General features: G+C 38.9%; 1 protein-coding gene across 10 annotated transcripts in view; it reads left to right on the top strand.

Annotated features, from left to right (window-relative positions):
- Positions 1-19,435, top strand: part of NCKAP5 (NCK associated protein 5) — a 964,712-nt gene that overhangs the window by 859,633 nt on the left and 85,644 nt on the right. For all 10 annotated transcript variants that reach the window (XM_082689272.1, XM_082689269.1, XM_082689270.1 and 7 more), the window contains 2 exons: positions 537-714; positions 8,222-8,297. In XM_082689272.1, the coding sequence (XP_082545398.1) occupies positions 537-714; positions 8,222-8,297 (254 nt within the window). The remainder of the gene's footprint in view (positions 1-536; positions 715-8,221; positions 8,298-19,435) is intronic.

The raw sequence follows: 19,435 nt of genomic DNA, 5'->3' as shown, positions 1-19,435 counted from the left end.
TGATAATTTAGTCCATGTTACTTTGTTAACCAAACCAATGGTCTTTGAAATTAAAGAATGGGGAGTTTTATCAAGGTTGATAGGAATTCAACCTATACTGGAACCATGAATGTACCCACATGGCATGAAATGGAAGAAAATTATACATACATTTTAAGGTATGCCGACCTCATTGATTGTACCAAGCAAACGTATACTTAGAAACGTTGCAGAGGTAATTACATTTCCCGCTGATCTTAAGCCAGACTTGTGTTTAGCAATCACTCTTCGGTGGCTTTTATTTTGCTCCCTCCTCCCCCTACTTCACAAGCAGTTAAAAAAAATAAAAATAAAAATAAATTTTTGTCAAATCTAAACTGACACACTACTGGAATGTCAGATGAAGATTTGATCAAGGCCACTGACAAACATTTATCACTCAAAGGTTTAAAGACAAAGAGATACAAAGAGGTTACTTTAAACATTAAAGGATTGGGAAAAGTAGTGATTGAAGAAGAGCAATGTAATTTATCAGAGGAATCACTTTCTACCTGCAGAGTTGATAAGAAAGCAGCTCAACAGACAGAAAGTGGATCAAATAATGTTTCCTGCAGGAGTGTGTTAAAGGGCAGCTCCCAGGGCTCCTGTCTCACCAGCAGCTCTGCAAGCACTCAAGGAAACCACAAGAAAAACATCAAAACCAAGGCCGATGTGGAAATACCGAAAGGCTCCCTGGTAAGTGCTCCACCCATCCTGGTTTCAAAGTGAACCTGCCTGGGTTCTTTCTCCCTTTGCTGTTGGAAATGAATGAGCAAGAGATTGGGAAGGGTAGGAAAGTTCTGGAAAAAGGAGAGAAAGCTGGTGACGGCTTCCCGCAGAGAGGTGGCAGCGAGATTGCAAACGGGCCGCTCTTTCCGGTAAGGCTGCTGCATTAGCTCCCTTTCAGGAGGACGGTAGAACCAGACAGTGCTGGCAAATGACACTGTGATGTCAGCTGTCATCTTCAAATTCTACTCCTGTGCAGGGGATTTGTTTGATGATCTCTTCCTTCATTCCCAGTGATACAAAAAGGAAGGAACATGGTTATGAAAACCAGAAGTGCTAAACAACTGGAGAGAATATTGGCCATTTTGATGATTCAGTTTAAACACTGTTCCTTTTTTTGGAAGTTCTGTCTATATACCAATTCCTCGCACCTAGACAGGTGTTAAGACCAAGAAATCTACTTTGCAGCTTGACTCCCTATTATGCAGTCTCTTAATTGTGAGGTCCAGAACGAGGTAATTTCCTTTAAAAAAAAAATGGGTGAAAGGGCATTTTCCATTTCCCTAGCACTTGCTAGTTTCAAATAATAGTTTTGTTTTAAAATTACCTTAAGTTGCACTGAGTCTCCTTACATTCCTTCTGTTCTTGCATAATTGCTTTGGTGATGTACATTGTTTCTTTATGTAAGTTTTGAAGCACTTACATAAACAAAAATATTCTTTTTACAGAATTAGCGTATCCATACATGTGTGTACTGCAATCAAAGAAATTGTAAAGTATGCTACCTGCCACCATTTTCTTAGGGAAACCTAGTAATTATACGTTTTTGGTTGTTTTTTGTTTTTTGTTTTTTCTGGAGTGGTTTAGAGGTGATTTTAGGAATAACGATTGGCATTATTACTTATTAAGAATTTCATAGACATATTTCAGTTGACAACAAATGCACACTTTTCTTTCAAAGAGCTCTGGACTCTGAGGAGCTGTAGTCTTTTATATTAAACTCAGAAATCCTGTGGGAACTATGTTCTTTGCAAAAAAATTTTTCTTTCTCCCCTCCCCTTTTCTCTTCTGGGCTTCCATGGTATCCTCCCTTCTTTGAAAACACAGATGTCCCCTGCATTATAAAAATCACAAATTATAAGCATATCTAAGACTGCCCTTGTAGTGTCACCGAAAGGAAAGAGAGAATGAACGCTTGGAAATGTGCAATATGCCAGAAATTCAATCCCACTGATCTAAAACTTTGATAGCCTGGCAGAGCCCCTTATCGGAGGCACTCAATTTAACTATGCCCCATTTAATATGTTTCTGACAGCTTCGGGTATATCTTCACTGCACAGAAGTACCAAAAAAAAAAAAAAAAAACCAAAAAAACAAAAAGACCCTCTGTTTGGCTTTTACAGTTTCATTTTTACTTTCTTGTTACTTCCTAATGCTAAAATAATTTCTGTGCTTTTCGTCTCTCGTCTTCAGTCTTTCACAGTGTAGAAATAAGTGTCCTTTGGTCCTTTCAGAATATCTACAAGAAACACTCTTACTGTTTTCTCTAAAGTACAAAGATTCCCTAACCACCCCAAAATACATAATCAATTGGGATATGCTAATTTTTTCTAGTTAGCTACAAGAGGAAATTAGTCATGCTGGGAAGCTTTTCCATATAGAGGAATATTATTAACCTCGGTAGCTGACCAGCCCGTCTTTCTTTCTTCTTTTTTTTTTTTTAATGTAAAATACAATGTTTTTTGTTTCATCTCTGTAATCATCAATGTGGAGTGGACGAAAATTACTAATTTCAGAGAGGACATTGCCATAGTCTCCTTTGGGACTAGTACAAGACTAGCAGTGCAAATCTATTTATTATATGTTATCAGCTTACACAGGAAGTAAATTAGATGCAAAATAGGATATATTCTAATACCATAGCACATTGATGGGAATACCCATGAACCTCTTAAAATTCAGAGTTTGAGGGAATTTTCCGCTGCTAGGGCTCAAGGTAAATTTGCTGTCTGCTTATTTTAAACTATGTTGCAAAAGATTCTTCTCATTGTAGTCACTTGGGATAGAAACAAGAACTGCACATAATACATGTCGTATGTCTTTGGGGTTTTTTTTTTTTTTTAATAAAGTCACTGTTCAAAATCTTATATTACCATCTCTTCCCTTTACAAACCAAGACTTTATTTCGTTATAAGGGTCCTCAGGGATTTTGATTATTTTAATCTGTGGTGATTATAATACAAAGATTATTACCATACATACAGCTATGTATGTAGCTGACCTCCATTTAGTCTGCTACTAATTCTGTATCCATATCCATTTTCAGGATTCCTAGATACATTTTAAAAAATGCGTAAAAGTCCCATTAATTCTTTGCAGAATTTAATTTTTTTTCTCCTTTCAGAGCCTTAATTAGAGTCTTCTGTCCCCATTTAGGCCATCATTTACAGACCACTTAGCTCTAATTTTTGTGTAATTTAGACAAGGGCCATGTTACTTTGTACTTTTACTTGAATTATATAAAATCATTATAAGAGGGAGAAAGGCATCCCCAGGAAAGATTGCATTGGTATTAAGTAAATAAGCAAGAAAGAAATGCGTTCTATTGCAGCATGTCATAAGTCCTTCCTTCCTGTGGATTCAGATAATTTTGTGGAATGAGAAGTCTCAAGGGAAGGCAGCTCCAGGCTCCTGTTTAACTATCACTGGACAAAATAAAAATTGTTAACAAAATTAACAAGATCGTATACTTTCATAATGCACTGGGAAGAGATGGCCTTTTCAATATTTTAATTTAAATTTTGAGTATTTTTTTCTCCCAGTGTCCCATAGTCTGAAAAAGAAAATCACGTATGCTAATACAAAAGCATCAAATACTATTCCATTAAAATGGTACTGTGGTGATGAAATAGGATAAAATAGTACAATAATTACGAAAATTGTTATCATCTTATTAAGTTCTGCAAAATGTTATAATTTCAGCATTCTTAATTGAACAGTTCTAAGTGCTATTTTGATGCTAATAAGAAGCATGCATATTTCACCCGCCTCCTGCAAATTTTTCTAAATGACTAACTTTTCTAAAGGTAATGCCTTCTGGAGTTTTCCTTCCAAAAATTACTTCCTGTCCCACTTAGGTTCATTATGTTCTTTTCATTTGCAATAAACTTCGACTGCAAAATGTTGTCTTCTTGGGAAGCAGTTCCTAAGCAGTTCAGTTAAGATGAGTCAAGGAAGAAATGTAAGCAGAATTTCAAATGAAAGGTATCCCCAGGGGCGCCTGGGTGGCTCAGTGGGTTAAGCCGCTGCCTTCGGCTCGGGTCATGATCTCGGGGTCCTGGGATCGAGTCCCGCATCGGGCTCTCTGCTCAGCAGGGAGCCTGCTTCCTTCTCTCTCTCTCTCTGCCTGCCTCTCCAACTACTTGTGATTTCTCTCTGTCAAATAAATAAATAAATAAATCTTAAAAAAAAAAAAGAAAAGAAAAGAAAGGTATCCCCAAATGTTGGGTTTAATTCTAAAAGTAATATATAATGTAATATATATATATATTTATATATATTGTAATATATATATACATATATATATGTATATATATATAATGTAATATATATAGTACATACATATGTAATATATAATATACATACATACATAATATATATGTTATATGTTATATGTATATGTACATTGTGTGTGTGCATATATATATGCACATATATATATATATATATATATATGGTGAATTATTTTCTCCATTTTCCTCCAGGTTCCTTTGTAAGCTCCTTCCTCCCTGTGCTTTCTAATAATAGGGGTTAGTAGAATATAATGGGCACAGTGACATTTAATGGTTTCTTGTTAGAGATCAGTATTTGGTACAGTTTTTGACTACAAGGGCAGAGCCCAAAAGATGGACAAGAGTTGAAAATGCACCATTACAAGGCATCCAAAGTACTGACAACAAAGTTAAACCAAAAATAGCCAAGAATTATTGCCTGAGTTACGTGTAACTTCTTACCAAATAGGATATTGCTGGACATTAATTTGTATCAGTTCCTGTTAGAACAATGGCCGAGAAAATTCTGTATCTGTAACCCCCGTTCTTTTCTGAGCCAAACTTCTTGATTTTGTGAAAACTCTCATCTTTGAAGTACTTTGTCTCGTGAAGATCGTCGCAGTTGTCTCTATCTTTGGCAAATTCTTAATCTTGCGTTGCCAGCCCCTTAGTCCCAGGAAAGTTCCCACAACCTCTCACCAATACCCAGCCACTGCATGATCAAGAGTGAAAATTAATTTTAAGTTCAGCCTGTGAAAAATATAAATAGTAAGGGGAATCAACTGTCAAAATAAATTGTGCCCCTCATTTCCAAAGGCAAACGGATTTCTTTAATAACCGCCTTGCATTGAAATCTATTTGTATAGATAATTAGAGCCAACGAGTATGCCATTCTAAGGCACTCCCCCATTTGTCATTCCTTTGCTGATTTTTCACCTATCTTCTTCGGATTTTCCTGTCACGGGTCATCTGCTCCTCATGGGTCGGGTCATCAGCCCAGGAAACCTGAAAGAACTAGGGGCCTTTCCTCTGATAAGTCCCCCGAGGCCATATTTAGTATTTGCTGTTAAGCAAATAGAGAGAGCCCTAGGAAAGTTCTGACAAGCAGCTGACAGGTAGGACTATAAGACAACTTTTTTTTTTCCCTTTCCTCAATATGATACTCAGAGAAGGGTGGTAGTTAAGTTCCACAAATGGATTAGGGAACCAGAAGGGAAGGGAAGCAGAGAATTTAAACACACACACACACACACACACACACAGTCTCTGAAAATTTTTGCTACTCTTGAATAAAAATAAAATTTATGTATACATGGAATACTGCCTACATATCTAACTGCCAGACACTAACAGAAAATAGTAGTTCTTTGGAAGGTCTGGGAAGGAGGACTGTAACAATATGGCAAACTCTGAAAAATTTAATTTTGGTAATGAATAGGGGCCAGAAATGCCCACTCTAAAACCGAAATCCTCTGTGACCTTGAAGAGATCACTAACACTGTATGAGCCTCCTATCCTTTATCTGCAAGGTGAGAATCTGATTTTAACTATTGGATTCTTTAGAGTCTCACAGACTGATAGAGAGGATGATTCCCCAGTAAACCACCAGGTGAGCAGGGGATACCTTCAAGTTTAAAATAGATCAGAGTTGGGCACCTGGGTGGCTCAGTGGGTTAGGCCTCTGCCTTTGGCTCAGGTCATGATCTCAGGGTCCTGGGATCAAGTCCCACATTGGGCTCCCTGCTTTGTGGGGGGCCTGCTTCCTCCTCTCTCTTTCTCTCTCTGCCTGCCTCTCTGCCTACTTGTGATCTCTGTCAAATAAGTAAATAAAATCTTTTAAAAAAAAAATAGGTCAGTGTAGAACCTAAAGGAAATGCTGTTTTACATAACAGGTAAGAGAAAACATGAGACATGTTTTCATAACTGTTGGTATGGGCTGAGAATATAGAGATTTCCTTGATGTCTCTCTAAATGAGGATGGAAGTTTCATGTTGGGTTGTTAATGGAAATGTAGGTAGTTTGAGATCCCTTTGTTGGTGAGTCTTTTGATAGCCTTGTCACAAACAGGTCACTGAACTACACAAACTTTGGAAGGCAATTAAGTAGCTTGTTAGCCTTGCTCATGCTCACAGTGCTTTTCTACTCTGCTATCCATAAATGTCCACTACAAAGGGTCCACAGACTTGATGAAGTCTCCCCCAACCCTTGCCCCGTTCCCCAAATTTCTTCCTCTGGACATGCTAAAAAACAGGGAAGTACCCACAGAGCAGAGAGCTGATGGGGGGAAGAAGTGATGAATGTGGCCTCTGGATATTCAGTCCTTGGTCTCTCCTTGTGGGGTTCAGGAAGCCTTCTCCATACTCTCTTCAGTCTGCCACCTTCTGGCTCTCAGCACATCCAGAACAAGCACCAAGTACATTCTGATATTGGAATTGAAGTTACAAAATATAAATAATTGGTCTTATTCCATTAGATATGAAAAATAGGTAAAAAGTCAAAAGCTAAATCTAGCTCAAGGTCAGTATGCAACCATATGAATTTCTATATTGTGAGTATGAAATAAGAGTTTCTTGGCATTCAGCTCAAGCTCCTGAGCAAATCCACTGACGGCCTCTAATGTATGTGCCTAAGCAGAACCCCACTGCATTCAGTGCGCAGTTCACGTCATTGTCACTGGCTTCCCAGGTGACCGATGGGGATGTATTTTAAGAGTGTTTTGGGGTCATTCTGCCAACAACCACAAGCTGTCTTGAAATTGAGGCCAAGTCCACTAGCATAGTCAAAGGAAAATTTGAGAAAAACAAAGTGCCCACAGATGAACACAAATCTGCAGTCAGTTTACTGAGTTTGAATCCTGGTTCCACTACCTTGGCAATTACTTACCTGTTTCTTCAGGAGGAGGAGGCTAACAGTAGCATGTAGCCCACTCTGGGGAGTTTGAGATCACAGGCGTGAAAATTGTAATTGTGTAATACTGAGTAATCCGTAGTATTTCAGAGTTTGCCTTTTAAATAGTGGTTCGTACTGGTTGCATTGTTGTGACCACTGCCACTAGATTGAGAAGCAAGGGACATGAGTCTTAATCCCAGCACTTCCACTTACAGTATGTTGAAGGAAATTTGCTGGAGATCAGAATTCTCATTCATAAAACACTGTGACTTATTCAGGTCTCTCTAGAGTTCTGCCGAGTGCTAACCCATTCAGCATCTGGATATTTCAGCTGAAATAGAAGGGGAATGTTTTTGACCTAAAAAATCGATATAAATGTGTCACTGCTCTAGTTCACTAAGTATACATCACAGTCACCTTATGTTTCATCATAGAAAGAACAAAAGAAATCATTTTCTTAGAGAGTTACATTCCAGGAAAGGGTCAGGAGATCTAAGTATATTTCTTTCTTCTTATTAAAATAACTTGTGGTAGAAGTCACTGTCTCTGGAGGAATTATATTTCCTTTGACTTTAATTTTCCCTAACAGCTCTGTGTTATTGACTTTATTAAGTCTTAAAAGCCAAAGCTGTATCTTTAACATCTTATGGAGAATTAGGTGCCCTGTAAATCCTCATTTCCAGGTCTAGGGTTATGTTTCTGAAAATATACTCTTGCTCTCATAATTAAAATTTGTGATATAGCCAAGTGATAGAGTAGGGAAAAGTAGAATGAAGAAAATATCTATGCATGTATATATATATATGTGTGTGTGTGTGTGTGTGTGTGTATACATAGATTCACACACATACACATTCACATATATGTATGTGCAGGTATATGTGTTTACATGTATGTGTGTATACATGTATGCTGTGTGTGTATACACACCCACTCACACATACCCACATTTGTTACAGAATGAACCATCATTCTGATTGTGAACAGTCTATTTCATATAACAAATAAGTACTTACATTATTTTCTTGTTGCTGCAGATAAAAGAAGCAAGTGTGAGCCTGCAGGAGGATGAAGATACAGTTGCAGATTCCACGTTTCAGAGCCACATCATAGGTACACATTTACATCTTGGTACATCTTTGTGGGTGATACTTTCTGAATGTGACCTTCTTTCAGACACAGTGTGTTCCTATAGAGTGTGTCTCACGCCTAGCCTCTGTGAGGACTGGGTCTTAACTTCTTCTTCTTTTTTTTTTTTTAATATATTATTTATTTATTTGAGAGAGCGAGCACAGGGGGAGGGAGGGAGAGGGAGAAAGAGAGACTCTAAGGCAGACACCACTCCCAGGGTGGAACCCTGCGTGGGGCTCCAGCTCACGGCCCTGTGTTCATGGCCTGAGCCAAAACCAAGACTCAGACACTGTACCTACTGCTCCACCTATGCACCCCAAGGACTGGGTCTTAACTTCTCACACATGGTTATTTTTGTCTTCTCGAATACTGGAAGCTACTGTAAAGTAAGTAGTTCAAAACCAGACCTGTCAAGAAAACATCAGTGTTTTCAAAGCAACACACTGTAAACCGACGAGAAGCAAGTCCTTGTGGACACGAAAAGAGAATAACACTGAGGATACATAACTTCTCTGGGGACAGCAGTCGACTTCGAGTCCATCTAGTGTCTATAATTGTCTCAGGAAGCATTTACCTAACTACCATTGGTTAGAAATGAGGGATGGTAGCTTTATTAAATCGAACTTTTTTTTTTTAATAGAGTATGTTTTACACAGAGAACTTCACGACTTAACTTTCTTCATTATTTCTGGGAGAACCCTGAGTGTGAATAGTCCTGTTTCTGGAATAAGTTTGATTTGTCAACTCCTTCTTGAAATTGTGCATCGGCCTAGATTGAAGGGACTCAGCCTCCCAACACACTTGCTGACCCTTTGCTGACCTGTTTTCAGCAGCCAGGAGGCAGCTGGTGACAGAGTAGTTGTCTGTGACTGTGATCCTTGTCAGGTGACGGAAGAGGTGATACCTTCAGCTGTTCTGGGCCACCGTGGATGGTTGCAGAATTTGTTTTTCCTCAGGCTCTAGGAATTGCTGTGCGAGGAAGCATGCAATTATTTAGTATTGCACAAGATTATTGAGTATTGCACAAGACACCGAGGCATGCTGGAGTAATTTCTACCAATCACATTCAGTATAGCAGTTAATAGTGAATTCCACATTCGAGGTCATGACAGCCCCCTTCTCCCCCAGATTTCTGGTTTCTGCTATGGTGAGTGTCCACTGCTTCTGTCCCTTCAGCTGCCAGCTCTGAGCCCCTCACCACTCTTGGAGCCCTGCTGGTGCACTCTGGGCCTGGATTTCTTGAATATGCAGAAGTCTTCTGCAAACTCTAATTTACAGTCTATCTCAAAGAGTTATTGTACCCCCCGCACCTTAATGAGACTGGCACACCATTATTATTCTTTTCATTTGTAATTGAGGATACAAAAATCTTAACACACAACTGAATGAGTACAGTCTGAACAAGATTATTATTCCAAAAATACATCCTTTATTATAGCTGTCAGTATAAAATGCTTAAATTGGTATCAGTTGTGTGTCATTAGCTGATATGCAAGTTAAATATGGTTTAAAAACCTTCAGACATGACACTATGTAAAGCCCCGCTGAATCATCATTTTTTCATAATGAGGTGTTCCTGGGCCTATGAAATAACATATATAAAGATAGAGGCTGCGTGTTTTTTAAAAGAACTACAGTAATCTATCCTTTAATAAACTTCCACTTTTTTTTAGATTTGCATTGTTCGATATGATAGCTAGTAGACACAGGTGGCTATTTCAGGTTCAGTTTCAATTAATTAAAACTATATATAATTAAAAATTCAGTCCTCCATTTGCACTAGCCACATTTCAAGTACTCAGTGGCCAATATTCATGGTAGTCTATATGAACATTTCCATCATCACACAAAGTTCCCTTGGAAAGTGCTGCTTTCGATTACTCTCAGGGAAGTAGATTTGGACCATATTTCGGACAGCGGGCTGACTTGGTCTGCACACAATGTAGATTTATCTCCTCACACTAGGGGAGAACTATATGATAAGCTGCTCTTGGCTACACGTGAAACAACAACGACAAAACTGACCAGCCGTTTTACATAAGTAATGAAGTCATTTAACCATCTTACACAATTAAAAATCTGGAGGAAGGTAAATATGAAAGAAGGCTAGTAGCTCAACGATGTCATCAAAAGCCCTGGCTTCATGTCCTCATCTCTGTTGTCTTTGGTTGCAAATTGATTCCTGACACTCTAGGTATTCCATTTACATTCAAGGCACGAAGTATAAGGAAGAATAAGAGCTTCTTCAGAATCCACCCCATAGACACCATCTTTCACGGCATTGATGAGAACAAGATCATGAAACCAATCCTAGCTGCAAAGGAGGCTGTGGAAGTTCGTATGTTGCTTCTATTTATTGCATGAGACAGCAGGGAGAACGTGGTTGAGAATATTCCCTAGGTTAACCAGTCAATAAGATCACCACAGCCAACCTTCTAAAACTTCATCCATTTCTTTCTTTCTTTCCTTTTTTTTTTTTTTTTAAGATTTATTTATTTATTTATTTGACACAGAGACAGAGACAGAGATCACAAGTAAGCAGAGAGGCAGGCAGAAGCAGAGAGGGAAGCAGGCTCCCCTGCTGAGCAGAGAGCCTGACACAGGGCTCGATCGCAGGACCCTGAGATCATGACCTAAGATGAAGGCAGAGGCTTAACCCACTGAGCCACCAGGCGCCCCAAACTTCATCCATTTCAAGACTGAATAAGGCTCAATAGATCAAGTGGTTATTTCTTTTTATTCCAGAAGAACGGCTGAGAATATATTTTTAGCACCCTGATAAACCAATATTCTTCATTTTGTCTAAACAAAGTGTTGTCACATAGCCACACAATATTATATAACCATAGAATGTTTTTCCACTCACAGTAACTGAGCAAATCTAAATATATTATGCTTCTAACCAAATATCAGCTAATGTCTGTCACAAAAAAAGAATAATCAGAAAATTTGTGACCTGAATGTTTGCATTTCTGTGGTTAAGGATAATCATGTTGGTTTAATCAAAGTGTTATGAGTTGATTACAAGACAAGATATTGCTAACTAAGCCTGCTCTCTATTGAAATTCAAGATTCATGAATTAAGTAAAATAATACAACTAAATTTTTTCTTTAAAATCACCCTAATAAATGTCAGACTTCCATGTTAATAAGCAGCAAGAAAATGACTAGCCTAGCCTAATAGAAATCTTAACACAAATGATCATAAACCCCATATTTCTAATTGTTCTTTCCTGCTATTTAACTGTAATAGGTTCACCCTACATATTATATTAATTATCTAATAGGATTAAATGATCAGTGGGAATTAATTCAAATAACACTTTCTTATTAAAAACACCAGCCAGTGAAAGCATCAAAAATAATTGTCTAAGCAGAGGCAGAGGTTCCAGAAATTCCCATAAAGAGGAGAAAATGTCTTTTGAGGAGTTTGAGGAAGAACCCAAGCAGAACTGCATGATATCCAAGAACACAAGGACTCATGGTCAATGCTAGGAAAGTGGAGGATGCATGTTATTTCCTACAAATTTTAAAGAGGCACAAACAGAAAGCTGTCCAGTAGCCCAATGGGCAGATACCCTAGTGCCCTATAGGGTCATGAAATCTGTTTACTCTCCCCTGTTGGCTGGGTGCCTTCTTAGTCTCTTCCAAGAGAACCCTTCTGGCTCTTCTCACCAAGGGAGAGGATGACAAAGAGCATGGTCTAGCCCCGGATCTGGCTTTCTTTGGGGGAGCTCTGCGGAGTTGCCTTGGAACTCTCCTACCCACTTCGGGAATTACCTCCAAGGGATCTTTCTGGGGTCCAACCAGCAACAATACATTATGCAGGAAGATAATAGGTGCTCAAGAAGGATCCCCCTGTGACTTAATTATTAGACCATACACTAGTTTATTCCCATTGTCCCATTTCATTTTCTTATTCCCTGTTCTCTCTAGACTCTAGCTAGCTAATCTGGTAAACTGAGTCATGTCCACATTGGTGGAACAGTAGATTAAGCAGGTGATTTTTCAGGTCACATATTTGCATTATAACAAAGACTCAAGAAAAGTTTTACCTCTAGTTAAGAGGAGCTCTTGAAACTTTTTTATTCAAGTTTCAGGCACTCACATCAATGGTTTGAGCAAATTATAGGGTGAGGAAGAAAGGACAGAATGAACCTGACTTCAGACACTGAATAACACAAGAAGCAGTGCCAGGGAGGAAAGTCATTTTGTCATATAAAAGTGCTTTTGAGAGATAGCCTGCCTGAAAGCGAAGAAGTGGGACAGCACTGTGTTGAGTCAAATAGAGGAGATTCAGAGAACCAGGTACAATCTCCATTTCCCATCAATGTAATTCATAGACCTTGTTCTCCTAACCATTTCACATCCAACCACAAAACATTGAATCTACGTAGCATTGTGCCCAGTCTGGAGTTTGATGGAGACAGAAAGAATAAGAGTCACATGCCGCATAGTTACTATTGTCACAGAATCTGTAGATCAGATTCCAGTGAAGGTCAACGAAGGCAGCAGCTTCTTCACCCAACAGAGGAGAGAAGTCCTAGCCTGATGTCAAAATGTCTCCAACTGTGGTTCTTAGGATGGAAAAAGAAGGTCTCACAGACTCTTGATTCATGAACCTCAGTTACATGGAGACTAAGAACCAGGACCTGGATGTTTATTTCATCTGCATGGAAAAAGCTCCAAAACCTCCTTTTTTGTATTAATATTAATGACCTAATACCATATGGTCAACAATTGTTATCCATACATAGACTCTGCAGTTTGAATTACCCAGACCACAGTTATTTTAAATGCAAGACAGGATTTCCATAGTTACTAGTACCACTAGTGTCAAGTTCAGATCCAAGTGAATGAAACCCCAGAGTACCGTGGTTTAAGTAAGAGCAGAAATTTCTTACTGCCACACAGGACAGTGCAGAGGAAGATGATCCAGGCTGATAGTCTCTTCCTATCTTGTCCTTCTGGTTCATTTGTTTTTCATTCCCAAGTTCACTTCATTTGTTCAAGATGGCTATTGAAAAACGCATCCATTTTCTAACCAGCAGGAAGAAGTGATAAGGAAAGGTATAGTTTAGCCTTTTGTGAACACTTACCAGCAGTTGACCTATCCCTCCTGCCGTTGGTTAGTACTTAGTACATGCCAGGCAGGAGGCCATATGTCCAGAAAATAATACAAAAACAAAAGAAAACCTCCACGAGGTTCTCTGGAAGAAAGGGAGAATGGCTTTTAGAGAACATGTACCAATGTTAGCCAGCAGCCCACCCTTTACCAAGTCTACCTCCTTGGTACAACAAACACACACAAACTTTCACCACCATTTAAGAAAACAACAACAACAACAACAAAAGACAAAAAGTAAATTTGGATCATTTTGGGGAAAGACATAATTAATTCTAATGATTGATGCCTAGTTTTTGTCTTGCATGACCTGAATGACCACTTTCTATTAGCATATTTTACCTTGAATTACTTTTTGAGAAAATGTACCAAACTTGGGTTAGTTTGCCACCACCATATTTATAAGTAATGTATACTTGGTCACCCACAAAGTATGTAGAGGTTCAAATAAATCTTCTGTTCAATATAATGCATCTAGAATTTTCCTTTCTCTAGAATGACAATCAATTTTCCTTTGTCTAGAATGAAATACCAGGGCTTCTGCTACTATAGCTGCTAGTCAATTAAAGTTCTTGATAATTATCTGTCTTACTTCAAGAATATTATCAATATCCGACACTGAAGAAATTTGAAAAAGATTAGAAATTTAATGTATATGGAATGACATTCATACTAAAAATAAAATCAAAACATATCTTAGAAGCTCAATCGGACTTTTATAGCTTCTTTACTAGAAGGCTATTTAAGTCAAATGTTGTATTTTGAATAGCGTACCGACATGCTTAGGCTTAATTGAAGGAAGAGTGAGCTATTGATGAAAACAAAATTATGTTCTGTTGACTAACAGACTGGAACTGAATGGAAAACTACTTAGATAATAAGGCCTATGGATAAAGAATAGGATGCAGTAGTTGACATCATTTGGATTTCATATTAATACTTCCTGGGATGATGCTATTTCTGCATTTCCAAACATAGAAAATGACATCTAAGAGGTACTAGAAAGTAACAGCCTGGGAAAGGAAACTTCACCTGACTACATGGAGTTCTCCCATTTTTTAACCCAAGTGACAAACTTCAAAGGGGAAGCTTTGCATTTGGCAGCCTGAAATGTTAATTCCACCTGTCACAAAATAGATCCATGGAAATAGGACCTTGTGGTTTCTTCTGACCAAGGACGGAAGTAGTAATATTCATTTTCATCCGCTGACTATCCATTCTGTGCTAAACCTTGTGCTTGGGACATCACACGTCATCCATGTCATCCTCCTCATTTGTTTGTTTGTTCGTTCCTTTGTGTCTGGTTCTCTGTTCTTGTCAAGTGTTGACTTCCTCCTTATGTGTACTTTCCTCTCACTACCAGAGATAGTCACTAGGTAAGTCTTTGGTGGAGACTTCTGTCTGTGAGCATGCTAAAGCCTTGTCTATGACTCCCTTCCTCTGTTTTTGTTTTTTTGTTTTGTTTTCCCTCATATAGAGAGTTGTAGACTTGGAAAGATGGAAGTATGGCTTTTTTTTTTTTTTTCCTCCTATAAAGTATTTGCTCCTATAGTTTGCACCAGGGAGTTGAGTTCTACTTGGGTCAACAAGCCTCTATTGCTTATCTTCAACAAGCCCCAAACTGTGTCAAATGCTGGAGATAGGGGATGAATAAGACACAGTACGTGTACTCTGTGAACTGCAGTCTAGTAGGGAGACAGAAAAGCAAACAGAAGTTTCTGATACAATGTGATCACAGATAAGTTTGAGACACATTCTGCATACATCTGAGTGTACGGAATAGGGGTGGAGTCCAGCTTTGGTAGAGCCAGAAATATTGGTTTTCATTTGTAAGGAAAAGACAAGCGTGAGAGAATAAGATATGGAAGTTAAAGAGAATTTTCCACTTAGACCAGTGGTTCCCAAACTTTGCTACACATCAGAATTTCCTGGGAGGTCCTTAAATATGCTGATGCTTAGGTCACACCACGTAAAAATCACAAGCTCTAGGGATAGGAGCTATCTTTTTAAAGATCCCCAGGTGATTCTAGTGGGCAGTAAAGTTTGGGAATGACTGTCCCAAGTGTTAGGATTTTATCAGCAAGGGGGATGGGAGATGTCCTTCCACTGAAGGCAAGAGCGTAAGCAAAGGCCTGCGGATAGGAATGGGGCGTACTTCAACAGAGAAGAGTCAGTGGAAGACCAGCGTGGCTGGAGTAGTGAGTAATTTTTGAGGATAAGGTACAGATAGAGTTGGTTTTGTGGAGACCATGAAAGCCAGGCTTAGATGTTTGAACTTTAGCCTACAGAACAATACACAGACTGTGGAGACTAACATGATAAAAAGTAGCTATCTAACCGCTATGATGCTCATTTTCCAACTTTTCAAATCGAGACCTTTTTACTTTCCCTCGCTTATCCTCGGACCAATCAAGTGCAGTATAGTCAAATGTGCCATATTGTTTCCTCCTGTGTGGTGCCATGATGAATAGAATCATGTATTTATGTGAAAGGGTGGGTATCCAGGAAATCATAAGGATTTCCAAAGGGCTCTCTGCCCCAAAAGATCTCTCCTGGTAGTCTACTTATTAATTATGTATATATATCCTACTTAGTATTTACTTTAGGTAAGGGTTCTTAAGTTACTTGTCATGCTTCACCTGGTCTCTGGAAAGAGTAGACATTCAGTATCACTGACTGAGAGCAACAGTGTGTTTCGCAGCTTGGTACCAGCAGGATCCTAAAGGATGAGTCATCAAGTTGGTACATTCTCCTTCCAGGGACCTGGAAAGCAAAAGAAGGAATGGCTTGACATTTAGGAAAGGCAAGGGTGTTATTCCTCAAATGGGGAAGCTCAGCTGCTAAGGGCAGAGGCAGACATGAAGCCTTAGGGGCTGGCATAAATTAACCCAGGTACTAGTAGGGGACAGGGCCCACTGAATAGGCAGTGGTAGACACATTAAATAATTTTTTGCCTTTTATCCCCACATTTTTTTGAAGGCCTGTTGCTCTATAACATAAAGTTGGAGAATCTGAAATAGCTGTTCAGTGACTTCTTTTTGTACAGTTCCCTCGATTTCTCAGAAGGCAGTTAATTCACTTAAAGTAAACCTAAGGATGTGTGTGTAACTTATGGCATGGTGAGGAATAGGTAGGAGTCAAAACAAAGTCAAAGAACAGAGTGCCTCAGCCCCAGAAAGCTGCCCCATGTGACAGAAAATTCTGAAAGAAATAAGATGATGGCATATATTACCTTAATATCTACTACCTATTAAAAGCTTTTTTAATGCTGGGCCCTAGCCAAAATGTTTTATGTATGTTGTCTTGTTCTATCCTCAAAGCAACCCCCCTCTCAATTTACTTACTAAGGTCATCCTTTGCAGTAGAAAAATGGATGTTCTGAAAAGTTGCGTACTTTTCTGAGCACCATGGCTGCTATGGAGTGGAGCCAGCATCCAAACCCAGCCTAGTCCATAGCTGTGAAGTAAATAAACCCCTGAGAATGCTAAATGATGGCCAGGTACCTTTTCGGTCACCTTGCAGCCACCACAATTCAAGAATCCTTTTAGCAGATTGCTTGGTCAGGGGTGGCAAACTCAAATAATCCCCTGGGTCAAAGAGTGAGACAGGCCCAGACCTGACATACGCAAGCATATATTACATGAGTGATAGGGGGTTGGGGGAATGGAGAGGATATGAACCACCTCAGGGGAGAAGCTCCTTGTCGATTCCAGTTGTCACTGTAGAAGACTGGCCCTATGTGACCAAGTCTTTCCATTTTTCACCAGAAGCCAGAAAGTATAGATTTTTTATGTGACATATGATACATTTTAAAATGTGGGCTCAATTGTAAAAAGCAAATCTTCAGAGACGTTCCTTTATCTGGCAATACTTCAAATTAGAATTTCAAAGTCCTTTCCCAGAACTTCACATCTAAAAGTATAAAATATAATATAAAAATATACGTATTTCTCTTAAAGGCGTGGTTGATCTGCCTACAAGGAATGTGTCAGAGGCATGGACAGCAAGAGAGCTTGAATCCTCAGCTGTGTGGAGGAGAGGTGGCAGGGGCACAGACTGCTATACCCAGCCTTTGCCCATGGGGTATGGACTAGTCTCTGATGACCTAGGACTAGGGTGACTGGCTGTCCTCGTTTGCCTGGACTTTCTTGGTGTTGGCACGGAAAGTCTCTCCGACCTGCATGACCCAGGACAGTGTCACCCTCCCTGGAGCCTGGTGTTAAGGAGCTAAACTTTTGACACAATGAAAGCATAATAGGGCCTCAGCAGGGTGAGATTTAACTCAGAACACATCCCCTTTCCCACCAGCATCAAGCTGGATTCCCAAGAGCAGAGGCACCTCAAACCCAGAGGAAGACTTCAAGCATAACCTCCTAACTCAGTCTCAACACAGTCTTAACTCTAGCTGAAGGGTAGCGGGGAGAAAAGAAAAAGAAAAAAGTCTCCTCTGAAAATTCTAAATCCTTGGCTCATACTCCTTTGGTTCAAGGCACTAATTCAGTCTCTGTGTCCCTTAAACCCCCAAGCCTGAATTTTTTTTTAAGTGTTCTGAATTGTGCTTTTAAGTACTACAGAGAAGAAACTGGAAGAGGGAATTGTTGAAACATGAATGGCAGAATATTAATATCTTTTTTTTTAAAGATTTTATTTATTTATCAGAGAGAGAGGGAGAGAGAGCGAGCACAGGCAGACAGAATGGCAGGCAGAGGCAGAGGGAGAAGCAGGCTCCCCGCCAAGCAAGGAGCCTGATGCGGGACTCGATCCCAGGGCGCCGGGATCATGACCTGAGCTGAAGGCAGCTGCTTAACCAACTGAGCCACCCAGGCATCCCTATTAATATCTTATGAGCTGGGCAATCCCACTGTTTAAGAATATTTGAAATGTATCATAATGAAAAGTTTTAAAAAATGCAGACTCATGTTGATGGTGCTTGCAGGAATACAGCAAAACCCAGCCCAGTCTTCTCTTGATGCAACCACTCTGAATCTCACACAGATAAAGTTCCAAGGAAGATGAACTTACAAGAGAAAATCACTAAAAAGGGGAAACAATGACTTCATTAGCAAGTGGCAGGAAAAAAAGAAGACAAACTATAGAATAAGTCCACAAAGACTGCAGAATTGGGAATTATCCAGTAGGGAATATAAAATAAAAATATTTGATGTATTTAAAGTAAACACAAGAGGAAATGAACGTTAACAAAGGAAGAAACAAATGAACAGTCTGGTATCAAAAAAGAATACAATAGAACTGCAAAAGATTAAAAGCTGTTAGTATTGATTACCACTGATGAGAGCATTATTCAGCTAAAAGACAGAGTTGAACAATTACAGAAAATCTGTCACAGAGAATCAAGGGGGCGGATAAATGAAAGAGAGGGTAAAATAATTAAGTAAGAGGTGATAAAATCCACATGTAACTAATTGTATCTCCTGAGAAAAGGAATGGAATGAACAGGGTAAACATAATATTAAAAGAATTAGTGACTAAGAATTTGCAGAATTAAAGAAAGTTACCAATCTTTAGTTTCAGGAAGCCAAATTAATTTCAGGCAAGATGAATAAAAGGAAATCTACACATTAAGATAGTAATTTTATTCCCTTTGGACATATACCCAGAGGTGGGATTGCTAGATTACAGGATACCTCTATTTGGAAATAAAACCACTATCTCAAAGAGATATCTGTACATCACATTCATTGCTGCATTCTTTCCAATAGCTAAGATACAGAAATAATTTAAGTGCCTCTCAACAGATGAGCAGATAAAGAAATTGTGGCATGTATATGTGTGTGTATTTGTGTGTGTTGCATATATACACACATATATATTGCCTTTTAGTATTCATTTTTATTTGTATATTTATCACACTGTTGTTTAATTTTTACATTATACAAATAGAATCATATTTTATGTATTCTATTGCATTTGGCATTTGGCATTTTTAATTAACATGATTTCTGCGATGAACCTATAATGGTACTTGCTGCTGCGT

This window comes from Mustela nivalis (genome assembly GCF_964662115.1).
Source record: "Mustela nivalis genome assembly, chromosome: 11".
Taxonomy (NCBI): domain Eukaryota; kingdom Metazoa; phylum Chordata; class Mammalia; order Carnivora; family Mustelidae; genus Mustela; species Mustela nivalis.
The sequence above is the reverse complement of the archived record's forward strand: the minus strand, read 5'-3'. Positions and strand labels throughout refer to the sequence as shown.